At 43.3% G+C, this 23,543-nt stretch overlaps 2 protein-coding genes across 2 annotated transcripts; one reads left to right on the top strand and one right to left on the bottom strand.

Moving 5' to 3' along the window:
- Window positions 1–3,133: 3,133 nt before the first annotated feature.
- LOC133884846 (chloride channel protein CLC-e) lies at window positions 3,134–6,372 on the bottom strand. Its single transcript, XM_062324423.1, is given in 8 exon segments — window positions 3,134–3,364; window positions 3,478–3,686; window positions 4,304–4,359; window positions 4,362–4,839; window positions 5,100–5,566; window positions 6,009–6,180; window positions 6,182–6,207; window positions 6,360–6,372. Coding segments are annotated over 8 exon segments (1,482 nt in total). The 3' UTR covers window positions 3,134–3,303.
- A 7,110-nt stretch (window positions 6,373–13,482) lies between these two features.
- On the top strand, window positions 13,483–14,881 carry LOC133918814 (F-box/kelch-repeat protein At1g23390-like). The gene has a single exon (XM_062362888.1). It carries the CDS (start codon window positions 13,560–13,562, stop codon window positions 14,862–14,864), a length of 1,305 nt encoding a protein of 434 aa, XP_062218872.1. The 5' UTR covers window positions 13,483–13,559; the 3' UTR covers window positions 14,865–14,881.
- Window positions 14,882–23,543: the final 8,662 nt, after the last annotated feature.

Below are 23,543 nucleotides of genomic sequence, written 5' to 3'. Positions count from 1 at the left end.
ATTCCTGATCATCGGGAGGTCCAGGTCTCGCTTGCGTGTGTGGTCGCGCCATCGCTCTACTCGGTGGGCACCTCGTCGGAGTGGTGCTGCTGATCGTTTCTGGCCTAATTCGGCGTCTCCTCGTGGGCGCCGTCGGCTGGGTCCCGGTCCTCAGTGCGACGACCTGCTTCGTGTTTGATCCTCTCAGCTTCTCTTTCGGCTGCGGCAATGTTTGTTCCGGCGAGTTGTTGTGGAGGGGTTTAGGTAGCTAAGGCTTAGGTTTCCCCAACGATGTCGGTGTTATTTGGGGTGTTTTTGTTCCTCCTCGACTTCTCTGATGATGGCGGTGTTTTCTTTGGCGTTGGATGAGAAAGGATTGTTCTACTCTACCTTTGGGTGGAAGGTATGGAGCTAGCTTTGCTTAGCCTCTTTGCGAAGGGGTCTGAGCTTCTTGTCCGGGTTGACAACGTTTTCGTTGAAGACGCCGGTTCTCCCTTCTGTGTCATCAGCGTGCTCAACGACATTGGATCTCTTTCTACCCGGCGAGGTTGCCCGGAGCGTTCAGCGGTCTTTACACATCCTGGTTGTGGGATGTTCTCTGTGGTGGTTGTCAAAAACCTAATGGCCTTCAATAGCCCCTTCTCATTGGTGTGGTTTGTGGCTTCAGTTCCATCGACCATGTTCGACGACAATGGATTAGAGAAGAAGCTCAGGGTGTCCGCAGCAGCTCTGTATTTTTCTTTGTTTTATCCTTATCAGGGTACTGTTGTCCTGCTATGTATATGGTGCTTTTGTTTTAATGGATATCACCCCTTCTAATTTTTTTCTAGTTGTATGCGCAATCAGTTCCCAGTGGCTGTCCAAACACAATTCATGTCATGCATCAGTATATGCCTCTCTCATTACCCGCATGATCCCCGCACCGTTGATTCATTTGGGCTAGCGCCATGGGTGGAAGGAAGAACTGAGGAAGGGGATCTAGAACTTGGAGCTTCCTTCCTGGTCTACCATGGCCCGCGGGGAGGGTTCAAACGAAGAGAAGGAAAGGGGCCTCGGCAGGGGCACGTTTGTGCTGCTGCATTAGTTTCCTCGTCGTCGACGGCTAGCAGTCGGTGAAGGGGTGAACCTTAATCGCCGCTGCAGTCGCTTCGGAGGAGAGATGTGTGAGTGCACGTGGGAAGAAGTAAATTCTATAGGATCCTATCTTATAAAAGACTATCTCCTCTATGATGATACATATCTACTCTATCTTTTATTTTTGCCTTAATCATTAGATTACGAGATGGATAGTGTGTATATGGTCTCATGAGGGTCTTTCTGAATAGAATTCTATAGAATTTGCTTTTCACATGGGATGCAAACAGATGGATCGAGGAGTGGGGCTAGGGTATACCAGTGGCACATGGGATGCAAACAGATGGATCGAGAAGTGGGGCTAGGGTATACCAGTGGCATTTTCGGATAAATTACCCCAAACTACGAGGGTACTTTGAGTTTGGGACTCCGCAAAAGCCAAGCTGTTGGTTTTTTTTTTTGATTTTTGATGATTCTATGGAAGCTGTACCAAACGGTAGTATTCTGTAGTAGATTATTAGTAAGTGGATTTTGAAAATAAATTGTACAATCTATAGAAGCAAAATCTACTTTTCACAGGATTCTTCAGGAAGCGGATTGTGCAAAAGCATAAATGCCAAACATGACATAAACCGGAGAAACGCTACCCCAAAAATAGCAAAGAAGCGAGTCGTTTAACTGCCGAAGTGATTTTTTTAGGGAGAAGCTGACTCAGAAGCTGTACCAAATAAAATCTAATTTCTTTGCTAAAACTTGGAATCATGATAGCGAAATTAAACGTATATATCATGCCCCTTTCGTCTTGCCTTTTTTTCTCTATGCTTGCGTATGAAACGAATCAGCTTCCTGTTTATTCTTCAACTCCACGCCATTCGCACATAATGATAAGCTACGTTTTCTGACTTTATAATTGTAACGAGGTTGAACTTGAATCCCCCTTCCTGTTCAGACTTTGCGGTTGCTATTCAACTTTCGTCCCATTCAAACAGTAGCATACCCTCAATTTGCCAGGAAATGAAATGTTTATGAAATGTCGCTCCAGTTAGCAAGTCTACACAATTGAGTTGATTTTGAGACTGTCTGTTCACTGGTCATACATTGAAGTAGCAACTTCCTGCGTGCAGAAGATTCAAATAAATTGGATCCGTTTGGTTGTCCGTATGGCTAGTCTGGCTCGTATCAAGTGAGCTAGTGAGTTAGGCTATACGTATGTAGTGCTATTTATTTGATAGGTTGTATATATTTAGTCTAGCTACGAAGAGATTATGTTTGATTATCTTTATAAGTATATATTGTATGAAATTGAAATAAAAAATAAGTGTTAACATGATGTTTATTTTGCATAAATACAATATATAGTACTTAATTTATCGTATTAAGTCTTAATACAATTTGAAATGTACTAATATGAATTAATACTCAGTAATTATATGTTAATAACATCATTAACTGAGTGTATGCTACATCCTGCGAGCTTAACTCTGTATTTGCACCAGTGAGCCAGACTCAAGTACCCATCCAAACAATATCAGGAGCCTCCATCCCGCGAGCCTACCCGGTCTCATACATGCAACCAAACGCCCCCATAGATTCAGTGCGTCAAATCTAACCATAGCAGTGAGATTTATAGTTTTCACTTTTCCTCATGTAATGCTTGTTCAGATCTTAGTGTTCGTTTGATCAGACTAGAGCATAATCGTACAAGTAGTGCACAACCCCTGATGCACAGAGACATGATATTTTTCTTTGGAAACCAACACAGAGACATGACATGATAGGGCAAATTAAGCTCATGCATGCCTTTTATGCAGAGTCCAGTTTGTTTCATTGAAGCTATCTTGTAATTCTTATTTCCCATGTTTATTCAAAGCATTGAAAGAAAAGAAGAGATATGTTATAAAGCCTGACCATTTTGCTTATCTTCCCAGCATCTATTTTGATGAGCAGCTCGTTGTTCAGTTACAAACTAAACAATGATTGTGAACTTGAGCACACACGAGCGACAAAAACTCACACATGCACACAGAGATGGTGGCAAGGGAGATATAACGACAAAAATGGAGGCCTTCCTTGACCACATTCTGAAGATAGCAAACCAACCAGGTGAAGTCTTAAATCTGCAGTCTTGACCAGTGCCACGATGGACTTGGCCAGGTTTGCAGGCTGCAACTGCAATTTCCAAGATGAAGAATATCATACAGACTTGCGAAGTACCAAGTGCTTCTGTGTTTCTCTCTCCCCCCTTCCGTGCTACCTCTCTTCCTTTTCGGTCTCATATGTAAAACCGAACAATTCTTTTGTTGCCAAAGCTCTGAATGAGAACACGACATGGAAGACAAAAGAACACTGTTGGTAGAAGCTGGAAGTTGGAAGTTTGGAACACAAGAAACACTATCGAAAGCTGAAAAATAAACCCCCAATTACCTCCGAGCGATGGTGATGCATTCTCTGTCTACAAAATATATTAAAAGTCCTCTGTCCTGATGATTAGCATGTTGAGAGACTACCGGAACGTGATCCACTCCATGAGAATCCGTGATCTTGTCTGCAGTAGTAAGTGGCATCTGAGGTGTCAGAGACTACGATTTACACTTGCCTGCAAGGCATACATGAGCTACCAGGAGTTCCTGAACCTGTACAAGCATTAATTGAAAAACAAGTTAATTAACAAATATGACCATATGGCAATAAATGTTTAAGTAAACTCAGCCATCCTATAAATTACTATTTGAGCTCACCCAACAAATAAGAAATCCATCTTATTTTATTATTTTAAGAAAAACTCGGAAGCAAGCATAAACCGGAGGAACTTGAGAGACCAAGGTCGATCAAGCTCCCAAGAACTAACTAAATTTGGCAATTTTTCTTTGAGTTGTTCCGACCTTAAAAAAGATGATATCTTGTGTAATTTATTAATTAGTTGTTTGCTTTCGTGCATCCGGATTGAAATGTGGCTTATAGTGCTCAATTCCCAACTGGGTGCTGCTATGATCCAGAGTTGGCATCTGGATGCAATTACTATGTAAGTTGGGTATACCTAACGTAACTGGTGCAGGTAGTGCCCTCTTATTGAGAAAAAATAAGGAAATAATTGTACATAAGACAATGGTGCATGTTCATTGTGCTGAGACAACAAAAGATCTATAGAACTGAAAAATGAACTACTGGACCTTTAGTATGCCATAACCTATGTATTATGCAGAACTCTAAAATCAAGCAAAATGGTTAATAAAATGACTGTCGTCCTCACCTTGGCTTGTGCCCTGGTAGTTTTTGAATCTCTGCAAAAATCTTGGATATCTTTAGCAAGCCTAATACAGATGTGTTACTCTCAGTTATCATAACAAAGGGCTGCTTCTCAGCAAGCATAAGATCTAGTGCCTCGACTAATGAAGTTGTCATTGAGACAGAAAAGTAGTTAGTTTTCATGGCCTCTGCAACAGTAAGATTTTCAAACATACTCTCGTCTTTGGCATCATATACACAAAGCGAGCTTTCAATTTTACATAATTCTTTAGAAGAATCAGCAGTATCCATGGAAGTGACTTGTTTGTTTTGAGAGGGCATATTTTTTGCCTGTTGGGCAATACTTGATTTATCCTCAGGAAAATCCACCTTACTCCTAATGCTTTTAGAGAACCTTTGAGGACAAACAATCCAAGATGATAATCCAACAGCCCCAAGCAAAGGTAGAACTATACGATAGTCTTGTGTAAGCTCAAAAAGTAGGAGGACGAATGTCAGAGGCACCTTGCATACGCCAGCGAGTGTAGCTGCCATACCTACCTGTGAAGATTAAACAAAAGGAAGAAAACATAGGGAATGATCATATTCTTTGCTTACTATTGTCATCCAATATTATAATGGATAAGTGTCACTGGCAATAAGTTGAGACTGGGAGTGGAAAACTAGTAACCGTTCGAACAATTTTCAGAGAAGGAAACACCATTACATAGCAATAATGTTAGCATTATAAATGGACAGTTATTAAGGTAGTTGAGAAGACAAAAATGCAGACGAAAGCATTGAATTGGTAGACATGTTACCAGGCCATATGCTTGAGGTGATGCCACATCTAGGAACGGGACATGAAACAGTGGTTCAGGGCCAGTAAATGTAAACCTCATGAACTTGCCATATGCCATCCCTGTAGCTGCACCAATAAAAAGCGATGGTGCATAATAACCTCCAACCAATCCAAAAGCCCTGCACAAAGATGTCTCTAATATTTTCACTCCAATGAGCTGAACCAATATAGTCGCTGAGAGGCTGCTTGTAATTGATCGTGATTCCAGCAAGATATCAACATTTTCAAAGCCCCAGTACAATACTTCAGGGTACATAAGAGCTAGGAGACCAACAATAAGGCCACCTAAAGCAGGAGATACAGCCTTTGGTAACCCTGTTGCCTTTTGTAAACCTTCAATTGTATCCATAGCAAGTGACGTACATCTTGATAATGCGATTGACACCAAGCCACAAAAGACACCCAGCAAAAGGTATAGAGGAAGTTCTGACATTTATGAAGTCAAGTAAATATCCTAATACTTTCAATCTCTGGTGCACGAGAAACAAAATGTAAAAAGAGGATGTCATTAAAAAGACACCATAACTAACCTACCATCAGGAGTGTTGTTGTGTGCTCTCTCAGACACTATATTGTTCCCCAATTCCCCAACTCACTTATCAGGAGGACAAGAGCATGCGCAATTTGAAACGAATTAATGCAAAAATCAGCTAGCTTATAGCATTTTTACAATTTTTTATCATGTTTCAATAGCTTTTGACTGGAACAGTTAAATATGCCTACTTTATGTGACTTCTAAAGTTATTTAGACAGTACTATGGAACAGGAACAGGTTAAAACATCTTCATAATTAGAATTGTGTAAAGAACTAAAGACTCAGTGGATCAACAGTGCTGAAAATATCAAATTCTCAATTATAACAAAGTACCTGGTGGGGAGCGAAAATCATATTCTGGAACAGTGAAAGCAGGATCAGAAACTAGACCAATCTCTGAAACAACAGATGCTATCACTGAACTGAGTATCACCATAGGTGTTGAGTTGGAAAGGGATGAAGAATCCGTAGAAGAAGGCCACAAAACAGATTCCACGGCAAAAAAAACACCCAGCAACAGCAGCATTAAAACCTAAAATACAAGGCAATCACCTGAAATATAAGTAAAATGAAATCAGAAAGAAGAAGACAGAAAACTGCTTAGATACGTTGACCATTCCTAGTATCCATGGAAGGCGAATCTAATGCAAGCTACTGGGTAAATGCCCCATAAAGTATGCCAACCAATGCACAGCATGGCGCATCAGCACAATGGCCGGCACGGCGGCCACCGCAACCTGGAGATGGTCGTCGGCATGGTGCAGCAGACGGAGAAGCCGGGCGGGGGGCGTTTCGGCTTCACGGGTGGGCTGGAGTTTATCAGCCTCACGTACACGGTCGTCAAGAAGCAGCGCGGCTCCGGCGGGGAGTGGGAGAAGAAGGACGTGGACCTGCTGCACGAGATCACCGGGTACGCGCCCAAGGGGTGCGTCACGGCCGTCATGGGGCCCAGCGGCGCCGGCAAGTCCACGTTCCTGGACGCGCTCGCCGGGCGCATCTCCAGCCTCGACGGCCGCGTGGCGCTCGACGGCGTCGAGATGAGGCGATGAGCCCCAGCCTCATCAAGCTTTCCTCGGCCTACGTCATGCAAGACGACCGCCTCTTCCCGATGCTCACCGTGTACGAGACGCTCATGTTCGCCGCCGACTTCCGCCTCGGCTCCACCGTCTCCGCCTCTGACAAGAAGTTCCACGCCGAGAACCTCATCGAACAGCTCGGGCTCACCGTAAGTTACTAGCCATGCATTATGCATTCACGCTCGTTGATAGACCACGCACTCTGTTCATTTCAGCACTAATTGAATGGCTCCAATCTTAACATACAACGATTAGCCCGGTGATCGAAACATACAACGAAGTTGTTCATTTCAGCACTAATTGAATGGCTCCAATCTTAACATTACATGCGTTATGTCAGCGCTCTAATTATGTCACTGAAGAGCATGGTATGCTTAGGCTGAAGAAAACTTGAATTCTCACCTACGCTTTGAAAAATATACGTATGTATAAAAGCATCTCCAACGATGTAGTTAGCTACTAGTTATCATAACAAACAACTCCTTCAATAAATCAACTATAGCATGTTCTACTAATTTAATGTGAGTCCATATGTAATAGGTAATAAAGTTTGCATGCATCTATATACTAACTATTAGTTAGTAGCTAACTTTTCGCTCTCTTATTCATTCTTCTGTAGATAAAAATATAATGTGTACATCCTTACAACTAATTATTATGTATTGTTAGAGACACTCTAGTTAAACTGATCTAGACCACTTAACTGTCATTTATCAAAGATCACTATAAACCATTTTTTATATTTTAGTCACTGCTAGAAAGAGGGGATCAACTACCTAATTAATTTAGTCCTGTTTGGTACGTACGACTTCGTCTGGAACAAGATACGTCAAAAAGAGTTATATTACCTTTGGAGCGAACAAATTCAACCAAAAATCACAAGCAAATCAACAACCCCTAAACTTTAACTCGAAAGTCCATCCGATACCCTCAATTTACAATCGAGTATTTGTCAGTGCCTATAAACTTTATAATATTGTTTCTACTCAAAAGAAAACTTTGCAATACCGCATTTATCTCCTTAAGTTGGTTTCACATGGTGGTATTACCTTTGTGGGCTTTAGTTTTGCCTTTTGCACGGCATCCACCACAACCAACCGTGCCTTCAAACTGGCAAGACCACCATTATTTTCTACCACTCCGAAAGAAAATCTGTCGTGGTCACTCCACCTTCTAACTATAGGACCTTCTATGAAGTTCCTAGTCCTCTTGTCACTATTACACAAACAGTAAATATAGATGAAATGATACAGACGGTTTACTAAGACTTGTCACTGACAGAATACCTAGAGACAGTTGATAATTAGATGTGTCTGTAATATGATTGGCTTTCTGAGTGTACTAGAACTCACAAATGACTTTTACAAATCTGTCTATTTCTATTATACAGATACATATAGATTTTAGAAAACCCGTCTGTGACACTATAAAAAACTATTTTTTGGGAGACTTAGGATATCTTTTCAAAGATGGCTTATATGACAAACCGCTTGAGCAAACCTCTGTGGTTTCGGACCGCCTATGAAAATAAATTTTCACAGACGACAACTTATGACAACCACATCTAGAAATGAGATGATTACCACAGCCAGTTCCTTATATGAACCGCATGTGTAAAATATCATGTTCAGAGATGGTTCATTATGTGAACCACCTCTGGAAATAGAATGATTACCACAGATAGTTCCTTATGTGAACCGTCTGTATAAAAAGTAATTTTCAGAGATGATTTTTTATATGAACCATCTGTAGAAATAAGATAATTTTTACAAACGGTTCTTTATGTGAACCATCTATAGTAATAAATGATAGTTTATCTTAAAAAATTCATGATTTTTTCATACGAAGTCGGATGAGGACAAATTTTATATAAAAATTATAGCACACGGTGAGATATACAACTTTATAGTTGAAATCTTTTTCATTTGAGGCCATTTAGATGTCCAAATAATAATTTAAAATTTTAGATAAAAGAGATAAAAAGGATTCCATATGCTATTAATATCACTAGTAGTTTTGTGGTGGGATGGTAAAGATGTATCGTGTGAGCTAAGAGGTTCCAAGTTCATGTGCCTGGTTGGGCCAAAAAATTACTTTTTTGAGCCAAAAAATATCGATTAGAGAACCAATTATCAGAGGCGGTCCACTTAAAAAACCATATTTGAGAACCTACTATCACATGAAACCGTATGTGGTAATAGATTTTCACATGCAGTCTCTTTTGCGCATGTGGAAATCGTCCATTTTCATAGGACTTTGACCAGAGAAGGATGGCTAAACAACTATGAAAATGGGTTATCATCCGTCTTTAAAAAAATTTCTGTAGTAATGTAATATTGTCACAGACGATTTCTTTTAAGATCTGTTTGTGGCTATATGATAGACATAGATGGATTGCTAAGATAAATCGTCTGTAGTTAAAGATCTGGATACTGTTTAAATTTGATTCCACACTCTTCGCTTCCCACTACCATTTTTACAAAGTGCTCATCTCCCTCACTAAAGCAATGAGAAATTCATCTCGCCGCTCTCCTCATTACCATTTGATCCCCTTTTACAACTGGTTTTTAGGTTTATTTTGGCAAGGGAGGTTTGAGATCTAGGCTCCGAATCCCTTCCATGTACTGTTGTGAGTTTGAATTGTATCATAGTTTTGTTAGGGTTTGATTTGATCTGTGTACTGAGTGTAATGTTGTTATTGTGTATCCTAGATCTGTAGAATATATCTTTCTTCATTGCTATTAAGCACTGGGAGGATCTGATTGTTCCTATAGTTGCTTCCATGGTTATGATGCTTGGTGTTGATTTCGATCACGTGGAACATATGTTCTTCGCTACTGTGAATGGTACTACCATTGACTCAATTTATATTGTGAATCGTATTTTATTGTTTTTTTATTCATGATAAAATCTTGCTATTGTTATTCATCACAATGGAGACATTTTTGTGAACTGCAAGATGAGCAAAAGATTTGAAAACAATGTTGTTTAATTCTGGCGCTTGACTGAGTTAGTTAGGATGGAGTCTGATTCGGATGACAATGAGATGATATATGAAGACAATGCTTTTATTGAGATTATGGTGAAATACAGACGTGTTGTTGAATCTCAATCCTCTAAGACCATATATTAGGGATTCGTGTCGTTGTGTATAGCTTTTATGTCCTGAATGATGTGTTCTTATGTGTTATATATCTATACGATGTTCATGTGTATATGCCTGTGATATTTTTATTTGTGCGATATATATTATTGTGTGATGTATGCCATATCATGAGGGCAGTCAAGAAGTAAATTGTTTCTTAGGGGGAAAGGGTCACACAGACGATTTTTTTTTAAAACAAATATCAGCGACACTTTATACAGACAGGTTTAATAAAATCCATCTGTGACCCTTAGTTTGCGCTAATGGTTTTTCAAAAAAATATGTCGATGTGTATTGTGAAATTGATATTTGTATAACTATATTACAAACATATATTTTATTTAGACTCTGTATATGTAGTTCTATTACAGACAGAATTATAACCGTTTATAATAAACTCAGTATCAGATATTTTTCAGAGATAAAACACATACCCATCTATAATAAAATTTAAAATCCGCCTATAACAACTTGTTCGGTTGTAGAGTGCCTTGTTTGTGGCTAACCATCGTCAAGCTTACTGAGTCACTGGTACTGCCGTACATAGGGTCACCTTAGTTGCCTCACCGTGGATTTGATCGGCTTGTCTTCCTATCGTCGCAGTTATGGACGTCATCTTCCTCCCCTTACCCCGGGGATAATTGATTATTTGTCATTGAATAACATCCGGGAGTGGCTGAAAGAAATTAGGAATCTGCATGACATGGAGGAGAAGTGAACTTATTCAATAACATTTTTTGCGAGAATATTGGATGGCGAATTGTGAATTCGAATCTTCTCATATATATATACAACTAGCAATTTGGTCTACCTAAAAACATGGTTAGTATCGCCGTAATATTTTATTATGATAGTATTTGATTAAAACTTAGTCTCTTTAGTTTTTTTTTTCCGAGTTAGTATCATTTAGTTACAAAACACATAAAATTAAAAGAAGAGATTAAAAATTATATTAGTGGAAGAGAAAACTATGTATATTGTAAACTTGTACCCAAATCGTATACATGTATTATTTTGATTCGTATGTATTTTGATCAGCTGTCAAAATCAGACGTCAAGTTTTGGCAGCCTAACCAAAACCAAAAAAAATTTGTCTTGCTTACATGTTATGTCTTGCCTTTTGCTTGCTTGATACGACGATTTTGAGTTACACGGTGTTTCTTAATTTATTATCTTAATCAGAATTTTGAAATGTTTTCATTATGTTTTATTATAAATTTTAGCTATTGATTAATTATATTTTACATGAATTTTTCTAATAATTTGATTTTTAAGACTATATTTGATATGGATCTTTATTTTTCTATTATAACGCTAATTTTAATTATTACTTTATTTTATTTTACCAGGACCCTTTGTTTAGATTTATGCTTTTCAATCCGTATGGAAATCGAACTGCTAATTTTTCATATATTTTAATTTCCAATTTAGCTATTTATTAATCGTATTTGATATAAACTCTTTTGTTTAATCTAGACCATTAGATGTTTGTAATAATATGTGGTCTAGATTTTTTTCGATTGATGTGATAATTTTGTAATATTTAAAGTGAATATGGAGGTTTATTTTTTCTCAAATATTAAGATAATAGATGAATTTATTTTCTACCATGTTACTGGTCTAGACTCATCAGAATCTCCCCCTCATTTAGGACATGGGATGCAGCTTGTTTTCAAGCATTACTGACACATATCAGAGCTGTGTGTTAAGTATAAATTTAGAGAGGAAACCTTAATTATTTGAACTGATTAATTAATCTAGACAGTTGCTAGCAGAGTTTGCTTTTAAATGATAATGCATGTTATACATGGAATAAGTTAACCCATCGTCGGTCATCCTCGGCGACATGTTATACGGCACGCTATTTTATAGTACTTATCTGAACAGCATGTTAATCTTGCGAAAATTATGGCGCCCATAACTTTGTCAAATGAGAAAAGAAGTGAAACGACAGATGCACTACCCACAAATCTGATAGTGGCACGTTTGCAGCATAATTTTGGTCTGCGCTTGAAATGAAATTCTTCTAGAAAAGCAGCGACACGGACGCGCACCGTGGAGATATTATTATGAACAAGAAATAATCCGAGCAGCCTATTAGGAAAAAGGACATTTTTTTTTCTTCTGATCCATCATCAGCACTATTGTTAGCACGTCGGTAGTGGTTCGCTCTCCTACCCTCTCTGGCTCCGCTCCACACCACACCACACCAGACAACAGTTCTTCTCAGAATAGATCATACTTGCCGGTCGCATTTATGCGCCGTGACTCACGCACCTGAATAATTGCTAAATAAAAAGTTTGGCAACGTCAGATGAGACGTACTATTGGCTATATATCACGACGATGATAACGTTTTTCAGAAATTAAGCTCGGGTCCATAAAAAAATCAGCGGCAAAAGGATAACCCTTGACGTCATTGTCGTCGTTCCCTCGGCAAATGCAGACGTCTGCTGATATATAAATATATATTTGAAATGGGTTTTCTTACAGTATCTCCAACCAAGTCCTCTTCGTACCTCTATCCTATATTTAAGAGAAAACGATGAAAATTGGTCTCCAACTGACCCCTTATCCGGTTCTTTTTATTTGAGGAACTCCCAAATCTCCTCCCTCACCCCCTACATCCAGTGGCTCCTCATCCGACCTCTCATCCGGCCCCTCACCCGCGCCACCGCGTCCACGCACGGCCCCTCCCGCGTCGCCGCACTGCCCCACGCCTGCCCGCCCACGCTTCCCCGCACCCGCTCACCCGCCCACGCTGCGCCGTCACCCCCTCACTCACCCGCCCGTGCCATGGAGGCGTGGAGAGAGGGATCTCGAGGAGAGGGAGGTTGGGGAGAGAGAAGGAGCAGGGAGAGAGAGGGAGCTCTGGCCAGCGTCGGGAGAGAGGCTCTGGAGAGAGAGGAGAGAGAGTTATCAGATATTAATAAAATAGAGGTGATTCGAATATAGAGGGTCAAATATAAAAGACCGGTTGGAACGCGCTGAGAAGTAGGGGATGAAATCTGGATAAGGAGGCTCTAAATAAGAGAAATAGGGGATCAAATATGAGTAGTCGGTTGGAGATGCTCTTACCTTTTGCGACCCTTGAATCGAACTAGGTTGCCTGTAGCGCATTTAGGGGTACCAAACGCAGCCTTCTAGACATGCTAAGTGTATCTGGTATAATTTATTTAGTTATTTATATATGTTCAGTTTGGTAAAAAAATTAATATTTAGTTGTTTGGATAAATATATATTATTTGAGATAAAAATATAAAAACATGTTATTATGATATTTATTTTATATTATTGTTTTATTATAGTCCTTAATTTATCTTATTAAATCTTAATATTCTTCTAAATACATGAATACCAGTTAATATATACTAATACTAATATTATTAGCTAGTCAGCAGGCTGCATCTTGCGGAAAGAAGCGAAAGTTGTTTACCACCGCGTTCTCGCATTGGTGGCAGATATCTGCTGACTTTGTCCCGATTCTAGACTCGGACCCACCATCCAATGACCATTGACCACCGCTCGTCCACTCGTGCCTCCACAAAGATCCCGCTTATCTATTTAGCTTGTCATTCCTGGGCCCAAATTAGAAAGCGATCAAGCCAAAGCCTGCACCAGAAGCGAAAGCCGTTGTGCTTAGTTGCTCGTGGAAAGAAAGACATGGGCGTTCGAGGTCACGAGGTGAAGCAGCGGCGGCACCAGGAAGGGTGCGAGGACGACGGCGCGTCACTGGCGGCGATGTACCTCCACGGCGACGTGCTCGAGTCGGTGGTGGCGCGAGTCCCCGCGGCCGACCTCGCCGCCACGGCGCGGGTCTCGCGGGAGTGGCTCCGCGCGGTGCGCGCCACGCTGCGCTGGCGCCCGCGGCGGCTGCCCTGGCTCGTCGTGCACCTCCAGGGCAGCGGGCGCCGATCCACCGCGGCGTACGACCCCAACTCGGGCGCGTGGTTCACCGTGCCGGCCACGCGCCACGCCACGCCGTCGCACGTCCGCCTCCTGCGCGGCGCGCGCGGGGACCGCGTCTGCGCGATCTCCCTCTCTGGCCTCGACGTCGCGGGCGGCCCACTCGGGACGGCCGCCTGCGTCGTCCTCAAGGCCCCCAGCGTGTGGCGCGTCGACCCTGTGTTCGCCGCGGTGGGCGACCGCGTCGTCGCGCTCGGCGGCGCGTGCCAGCTGGCTCTGGCCGAGGGCGAGGACGCCGCGGCAGTGGAGGTGCACGAGGGAGGCGGCTGGACGGCCTGCGAGCCGATGCCCGACGCGCTCAGGGAGTCCGCGGCGGCAACGTGGCTCTCGGCGGCCGCCACCGACCAACGGGTGTACCTCGTGGAGAGAACCACCGGGTGGGCGAGCTGGTTCGACCCGGCGAACCGGAGGTGGGGCCCGAGCCATCGCCTCGTCCCGGACGCCGCAGTCTCCACGTGGGGCGTCGCGCCAGGTCGCGCCGGCGCCGACGAGCGGCTCGTTCTGTTCGGGGCGAAGCGGGCAGACATGGAAGCAGAGTGCAGAGTCGTCGTCCAGGCATGGGAGGTGAATGGCGACACTCTGGAGCCGACCCCCGCCTTGTCGAACGACGCAATGCCGATCGAAATGTCGGAGAGGCTGTTCCCTTGCGAAGACGAGGACGGGGAGGAGGAGGACCTGGATGACACGCCGCCGTCGATCGGGGTGTGCGGCTACGCCACGGGTGGGTACGTGTACAATGCGGCCGAGCCGGCGAACGGTGCTGTGCTCTACGAGCTGCGGGAGGGGAAGGCGGACGGGAGCGCCACCGCCGTGGCGCGGTGGGAGTGGGTGCCGTGCGCGCCCGCCCTGCGAGCCGAGCCACTGGGGCGCGCCATCCTCGCGTGCTCGCCGGTGGGGTTGGACCAGCTAGCGCTGGGAGTTGGATCGGCGGGCCCACGAGCATGTACCGCCTCACACTGTATCAGATCAATCCATCGTCGGCACTTGCAATTTGATTGCTAAGATTATTTTTAGCAGTTATTTTAAAAATTCGTTCACTATAATATTATTATAGTATTATCTAACGCTATTATAATACTCTCTATTTTTTCATTTTCATCGACTACTTTATTTTCTACCTCTATTACTCTTTTTTTCTTTCCGAATCCACTGTCTATAAACAGTTATGCAGACTATCTCCTCTCTCCGCAAACATGGAGTACGCTCTCCTCTCTCTGCAACACTGTTGCTACCCTGTAGCACTTAATGCTATTGCTAATTGCTCTTTTGATGAAAAGTGAGATTTGTTTCTTTCTCTAGACACGTTTAGAACTTTCGATTGAGGTGAACAGAAGCACTAAAAAGGACCCACTAGCCGGTATCTACTGTTTTCTTGAGGAAAATAAAAAAATGCGGTGGCATACTCTCTGATGAAATCCTATAGATCTGAAAGCTGCGTTTAGATTGAGGTGAACAGAAATACTAAGACAGATCAACGAGCCAGCGTGTACTGTTTTCTCTGTGATGTGTTTGGTAAAGTAGCGGTTCCATCTAAAAATATAGATAGGATGGAGTCACTCATTTTGCAATGAATAAGTGTTGCTAGAGTAAAAAAACACGGTGCAGAGAGAATGGTATGGAGATCTCGCAGCCGGAAAGGTAGGACGGCCGCCTCACCTCGTCATATTGGTCAGTCCCCTATGGTTTGGTAGGTGATAGGAAGGGGCAAGATAATTATTTAAAAAGGAGGAATTAGTGTAATGCGATAGATATACTATTAAGCCTGGTTGATTGGTTTATATAGAGTACAAGGTTTGAAGAGAAAAAAAAATATTTCGTAGAGATAAGGCATATATCACGGGATTACAAATCATGAACTATGAAATACAAATATATGCTAATATAATCTAACATCCCGTGCACTCGTAACAGGAGCGGCACAGACAATTAGACTGAAGAGGAAACTGAAGGTGGGAAACTGATGGACCGACATCCCTCACAGTCGTAAAGGAGCACTATTGCATCACAAACGCTGTGACTGTAGAGGAAGCCAATGAGTTACTCAAGCGAAAGATAGCCCTTTGTGCCAATGTCGAAGTAGCCAAGAGCGAAGGGTGTGGTCCAACCGTGGTTAGGGTAGCTATGCATGAGGTAGCTGAAGTTAGGGTTGATGTAGTCGAGGTAGTCACAGAAGAAGCCACATATGCAAGGTGTGTGGTGAAGTGATGGTGATGCTTTAGGCTAGCTGTTGATAGAGACTTTGATGCTGAGGTCAAGGTCATTGAGGATGGGGTGATGCACCGGTTTTGCCAGAATGAGGTGTGCATCATGGACAAAGGTACATGCCAGCTTTACCAGAACTAGGTGCACGAAGAAAGGGGCCATCATAATCATTTCCTAGTGTTTGGAGGATTGCAGTAGCAACACCAAAGGAGTTGGGTTAGGAGGGCTCATGATAGTGGTGATGTGCGATGCGATAGGGCTGCACAACATGGTGATTATCACCGGTGTGGATGAAGGCTGAGGCAAGGAGAAAACTATGCATGCAAATAAAAGTAGATGGATACACTGGTGGTATAGCTGTGGTGGACAAGGCGAAGAGCACGGGACATAAATCGGATGAACTAACCAACATGCATAGAGGTGTCCACATGGTAGCATAGGAAAAAACACGGCGATGGTACGCAAACTAGGTGGTGGGGCAGGGATCAGAGAGGATCAATGATGCAGGATGCAGGAGAAATGACTCGAGCAGCTTGAAGATAACTATAACATACTGAGTTTTAGCATACTAATTAATTGCATATTTTGCTCCAAATTAAACTTTTTGTGATTAATTAAGCCAACTAAAATCAAGGGAAAATACATATTCAAATGTATTACTTTGGCTAAGTATTCCAAAATACACTACCTTAAATTCTAAACTTCTCCATACATTAATTGATTCATCTACATTTGGTTTATGATTTTTATAGTTCCTTGAGTGGAGATTTGAAATTAAATGTCTTTCAATTTTAAATCTATTCTTAAATTCTATTTAGCTCAAATTCATTTTGATTCAAATCATCTTCCAAATCTCATAGCTTTACTTCGAATTCATAATTCAAATATTCCCATTAGAATTGATCCTAATCTAAAGTCAAATTCAAATTCAAATATCTCAATTGAATTTAAACCCAAACCTTCTTTTCTTTTCCTTTTCTCAATTTCACTACGAGTCTAATCCTTTTCTCTCCTTGGCAGCTTCTCCTTTTTCCCTCTCGGCGCGGCCCAGCAAGCCAGCCCAACCAGCCCGACTCCCTTCTCCCACGCCTGGACTGCAACCGCGCTGCCGGCCTAACTTCCTCATGCGTTGGCCAGCCCGCTCACCAGCGCCCACGCGCAAGCCTTGGCCATCCACGTGTCGCCCATCTCGCGCTCATCCGCCCGCGCCTTCTCCCTCTCCTCAAGCGCGACGCCGCGCCACCGCGACGGTTGGTGCAATGAATGTGCCGGTGACTTTCTCGCCCTCCCCCCCCCCCGTGACATCTCTTCTCACTCTCGTTCTCTCTTCTCTCTCTGCCCTCACAACATACCACCCGAGCGCCTGACGCCGTGAGACTTCCGTGCCTGCAAACACGCGTGGCCGATGCAGACCTACCACCGCTGTAGAGAAGCCGTGTCGCACCTTCCCACCGTCATCGCCCCCGTGCGCCACGTCGTTGTGCTCCCACCGCCTCTCTGTGCACCCTCTCCCTCTATAAATAGAGTGGCCTAGTCTCTCTCTCTCTTTCCCCACTTTGCCACCACCACCGCGCCGCCACCATCATCATTCTCGCCATTGTAGCTCCACTGTCACCGATTCTTCCACGTGAGTTGCCGAAAAGCACCACAAGCTCACCGTCATCCCTTTGGCTCTCTCCATCGATTGGAAGCCTGACGGGAGCCCGCCCGCACCGGAAGCCGAGCCGTTCCATCACTACCACACCGTCGCTTCCCCGGATGCTGTCCAGCTTCTCGCTATTTTCAAGTTCGGTGAGCATCCCGGTCCCCTCGTGCACCCTCCTAGCTAGCGAGGCATTGTTAGCATGCTCTCTCTTCGTGTGGCTGCATGCAGTCATGCGTTTGGTCCTCCGCCATCGTGCCATGGTCGTCGCCGACGTGCATAAGCCCTTGTGTGTAGTCCGACCTTCGTGCTGAGTAGCACAAGGAGCTCTAGACCCCTTTTCCATGCAGGTTGACCACACATAATTGAGGGGTGGTGCTATCCAGTTTCTCCATGCCACCGCCGTCTTCCCCCGTCGTCGTCTGGCACTACCCTGAGCACCGCTTGTCGTCAACAAGCTTCTAGATGAGTTCCCTGTAGTGCATAGATGCCCATCATGTCTTCGCCGTCGTTAGTTCTCACCAGGAGCGCGATTCGACAAGCTCTCCGATGTGGCTCCGCCGTGATTGCTCACCGCCGCCTAATCCCCTTCGTCGCTCCGCTGGCCAGCGAGCCCGTGCACACGCCCGCGCGCGTGGCTCGGCCTACTCTCGCGCCTATGCAGCTCGATCGAGTGGGCCATGGCTCAGCCCACACACCGTCTGTCTGCCAGCTCAGCCGCCAAAAGTCGGGCATTGTGTGGCCCAAGCCCAAACCTAGCCCAACCTGAGCCCATTTTGGCCCAACTTGGTACTATTCATGTGGGTCTCAACTATGGGCCCCACCTATGAATATTACAATTTCATAATTTTCCAAATTAATTTTAGATTTAATCTTCCGGGAGTCATAACTTCTCTGTTCTGACTCCGATTTTGGTGATTCTTTCGCCAAAATTTATCTAAATTTGAGATCTATCTATATATCATAGCTGATATCCATTAGGGCTCATTTTTTTTTTCCATTTGGTGTTATTTGATTCTTCTCTAGTGTAGCTCATTAATGATCGTAGTCACAATTGCAGAACCACCATATTTCTGTGAGTGCTGTGTAGGGAGCATCAGGAGCGAGGAAGATCCTGACTACAACCAAGATTTTGAAGAAAACCTCGGAGAAGGAAAGTCCCATCTCCTTGATCAAATTGGACCTATGTTTTCTAGTAATCTACATGATCAACTAAAACAAAACTTATTATCGCATGTTCCATCTATCGTGTTTTCCTTAAAACTGCTTGTAGTAGTTAATCCTATTAACACCTGCCATGCTATAAATGTTATTAATAAAAAATATATATCACCCTAGGATTACCTGTTGTTATCTATATTAATAACATATGACACCTTGATATCTAACATGCTCAGGACTGAATACGTCTCCTCGGAGACATCACTTTTAAAACACCTCTCCTCGGAGATAAGATTTATTGTTATCAATGATAACTCATAAACTATGAATCCTTGATGGTTGTGAGTTCTGTGATGGTTGTGAAATCCTTGATGTCATGTGGGATGTGGTGGGTGGTGTGTAAAAATGGGTGAAAACTATTTTGGTGGGAGCAGGTGGAGTAGTACTCTGGACGAGCATACTCCTGGGGGCTTGAGTTACCTCTGTGGTATTCTTTGCCAGAAGATAACTGCCCTGGTCACTTAAGGACCGAGTCATTTCGCCACCAAGCTTAAGCAACCCCCGTGCAACTACTCGTCCTGAATGGGTAGGATTTGACTTTTCTTCACCGGACTAGGCTGGGTATCATTCATCATTCTAGGAGGCTGGAAAGCAGCGAGGAGCCAAGTGTCCATTTGCCCCTCTGTCTGAATATTTTGAGAGACGGCATAGCCAATCTGATATTTAGTCCAAGGACTCTGGGACTTGGCATGTCTCATAGAAAAGCTCAGTAGGAAAGGTGATTGAAGTGTCTTGGTATGATTTGCTCCTCCGCTTGTAACGGTTGGAGGTTGAGCATATCACGTGGGTACAGTGTACAACCTCTGCAGAGTATAAAACTATTCAAATAGTCATGTCCACGGTCATGGACATGTGAAGGTAGAACCTTTTTTACTAGACTTCAGGTGCGTGTGTCTTCATGAGTGAGTGTGTGGACTAGATGTCTGTGTGATAATGTTGCTGGCTAAATCTGTCAGAAGTTGTGTGGTACTAGAGGTACACCAGGGATGATGATAGAGACTGCGGAGTGAGGTGTAGCCTCTTATAGGACCAAAAACCACCTAGATATAGTTTGTTACCTTGTTTTAAACTCTTTAAACTGTTTTAAAGTCAATCATGAATGATACAATTAAATACTTGCATAAACTGCTTTACGCTTCAAACTAAACCGTAAAGCCTTATCCTTGAATTACCCTTTTATGCATCTATCAACACCTTGAAGTAGTATATGGCTTGCTGAGTACCTTTCGTACTCACTCTTGCTGTCATTCAGATGAGGAAGCCGATGCCGACTTCACCAAAGGGGAATGCGAGAATGAAGAGTAGTCTTAGAAGTCACGTTTGCACCCTAGCTGCTTGTGGCTTTGGGTCTTTGCTTTCCACTGAGTTTTGCTATCCGTTCGACTAGGTTTGTAATATATGGTATGGTTTGTAAACCTTTTGTACTCTGAACCATAATACTCATGTACGAAGTTTAACTGTGATATTACAATTGTTATACTGTACGTATCAGCTACTTGATCCAGGGACTGATACGTGAGGCATAGGAGATCCTAAGTTGGGGTCTTACAATAACCATGTGCACATACGACTAGTGATGATGTCGTGCCAAGAGAGGCAACGTAGCTCCAGCCTTAGTGCCTTTGATGCGCAGGAAAGTGGCGATGGCGACGTCACGGTCCAAGAGTGGCGATGCAACTGCAACGAATCTTGTGTCAATGTAGTGGCAGGAGATCACCAGTGGCATTTTTGCGACAGGGAAAGTGCTGTAGTAGCCAATAGACGTTGACCATGGGCAGCGATATTGCAACTAGAAGGGCGACGCAATGACAACCCGATACTTGGAGGTGTGGCGCATGTGTAGCACAGCCATGAGCTGATCGACTAATTAAATCGAGGTGTGCATGGTACGTGGCGACAATGGATGATGTCGTGCATATCAGAATTGGTGGTGGAATTTTCGAGGATGACTGGATCGAGAGAGGCGACAATAGTGATGTCAGGGTTGGCACTTTTCAGACAGGAGCTACCAAACCCTAGTAGTGCACCTAGCCAAAAAGGATGGGGTGCATTGGGACTATACAACATCGTGGAGAGTGTGAGAGCGTCGTAGACGATGTGATGGTCACATATGATGCCACATAGATTAGACTTGCCTAACCCTAACAGATCAGAGCAACATCATGCATATGGTGGCGACGATGTCGAGGATGTCCCAAATAGTGGTGGCAAAGATGAGCTGGTGTGAAGGCGTGAGGGCAAGGCAACGATGAGTGAAGGCGTCCCTTAGGGCTCCCCGCATAGTTGTCCCTCACACGGATGTGGACAAGGAGCTTGTCAGAGAAGAGTCAACACCAATTTTAGGCGTGTGAGGATGACATATGTGCATACTGATGTAGGCTCTGGTTAGTGGTAAATGTCATACAGAGATCTCCGGGCGGCACACCACTGATGTGTGTTAAGTGTTTGCGCAACATAGCAACATGGAATTCACTAAGTCGTGGGAAAGCTGGATAACCTCTGCAGAGTGTAAAAACTGTTATAACAGTCAGGCTCGTGGTTATAGGAGACTTGGATCCTCACATGATTAGATAGTTTGGATATAGTTATGGTATGATAGTACTGGTGGTACTAGATGGTTATGGTTTACAAGATGGTTAGCTTTGGGTTTGTTTGGTTGGGGTTACCTTCACTTAATAACTACTTAACGCTTTTCAATCATGTTAATATTTTTTTTACTCGTATTTATGCAAATACACCATGAGTTAGCCTATTCTTGTTATAAGCCTACATTTCATTATTGTCCACACTTACTGAGTACTCCATGTACTCACCTATGCTATCTTCCACAATATATATGCTGCTCAGTAGAGAACTTTGAAGATTTTCAAGACTACAACTTGGTGTACTAAGAGTGTGCCTTCCGATCGGTGCATGTGGAGTTGCTTGGTCACCGATGTTTTTGTTTCGCTGTCGTCGTTTAGTTTAGTTGTTTGGTTAATAGAGTTGTTTAGATGAAGTCTTTATGTAAGAGTTAAACAGTTGTAAGTTAAATTATTGCTTTTGTTATTTCACCTGTGATGTCTTATGTGTGTTAAACTTTTTGGGCACACATAGGCCGTATTTTGTTTGTCTATTAAAACCGGATGTGACAAAAAATGGGTGAAAACTATTTGGGCGGGGGTAGGTGGAGTAGTACTCTGGACGAGGATGCTCCTGGAGGCTTGAGTTACCTCCGTGGTATTCATTGGCAAAAGATACATGTCCTGGCCGCTTAAGGACCGAGTCATTTTGCCACCATGCTTAAGCAACCCCCCCTGCAACCACGTGTCCTGAATGGGTAGGACTTAACTTTTCTTCATCGGACTGGTTGGGCATCGTACTAGAGGCTGAGGAGCAGCGAGGAGTCAAGTGTCCATCTGCCCCTCTATCTAAATATTTTGAGAGACGACATAACCAATCCGGTATTCAGTCCAAGGACTCTGGGACTTGGGGTGTCTTGTAGAAAAGCCCAGCAGGAAAGGTGATTGAAGTGTCTCAGTATGATTCGCTCCTCCGCTTGCAACGGTTAGAGGCTAAGCATATCATGTGGGTATAGTGTACAACCTTTACAGAGTGTAAAACTATTCGAATAGCCATGTCCATGGTTATGGACTTGCGAAGGCAGAACCTTTTTGACTAGTGTCTTGATGAGTAAGTGTGTGGACTAGATGTCCGTGTGATAATATTATTGGCTAAATCCGTCAGAAGCTGTGTGGTACTAGAGGTACACCAGAGGTGATGATAGGGACTGTGGAGCGAGGTGTAGCCCCTTCCAGCATCGAAACCCCATAGATATAGCTTGTTATCTGGTTTTGAACTCTTTAAACTATTTTTAAGTCAATCATAAATGATACAATTGAATACATGCATAAACTGCTTTACGCTTAAAACTAAACCGTAAAGACTTATCCTTAAATTACCCCTTTATGCATCTATCAACACCTTGAAGTAGTATAGGGCTTGCTGAGTATCTTTCGTACTCACTCTTGCTGTCATTTAGATGATGAAGCTGATGCCAACTTCGCCGGAGGGGAAGGCAAATGAAGAGTAGTCTTAGAAGTCACGTTTGCACCCTAGCTGCTTGTGGCTTTAGGTCTTTGCTTTCCGCTGAGTTTTGCTGGCCGTTCAGCCATGTTTATAATATACGATATGGTTTGTAAACCTTTTGTACTCTGAACCATAATACTTATGTACGAAGTTTGACTGTGATACTACTATTGCTATACTGTGCATAGTAGCTACTTGAATTAGGGACTGATACGTGAGGCACAAGAGATCCCGGGTTGGGGTCTTATAGAAGTGGTATTAGAGCCATGTTTGGTTGTAGGACGTGACTTTAGGATAGACTTGCTCAGAATATTTGAATCTGCACATAACACTAGGACAAGTTCACACTCTAGTGCTACATCCAACACTAGAGGATAAAATTCGTGAGACCTAGTTAGAAGATGACGAAACTATAGAAGTCAAGAAGAACCTCAGGTTAGATAAGGCACTAGGGTTCATGATAGATCCACAAGGAACTATATGGTACAAAGATCGGTTATGTGTGCCCAATCAGGAAAACCTTCGAGAGATGATCATGGATGAAGCTC

This window comes from Phragmites australis, chromosome 1, assembly GCF_958298935.1.
Source record: "Phragmites australis chromosome 1, lpPhrAust1.1, whole genome shotgun sequence".
Classification (NCBI taxonomy): Eukaryota; Viridiplantae; Streptophyta; class Magnoliopsida; order Poales; family Poaceae; genus Phragmites; species Phragmites australis.
The sequence above is the reverse complement of the archived record's forward strand: the minus strand, read 5'-3'. Positions and strand labels throughout refer to the sequence as shown.

Bases quoted from the DNA above. Each gene is read 5' to 3' on its own strand.
- LOC133918814 (XM_062362888.1), top strand. From the start codon at position 13,560: ATGGGCGTTCGAGGTCACGAGGTGAAGCAGCGGCGGCACCAGGAAGGG.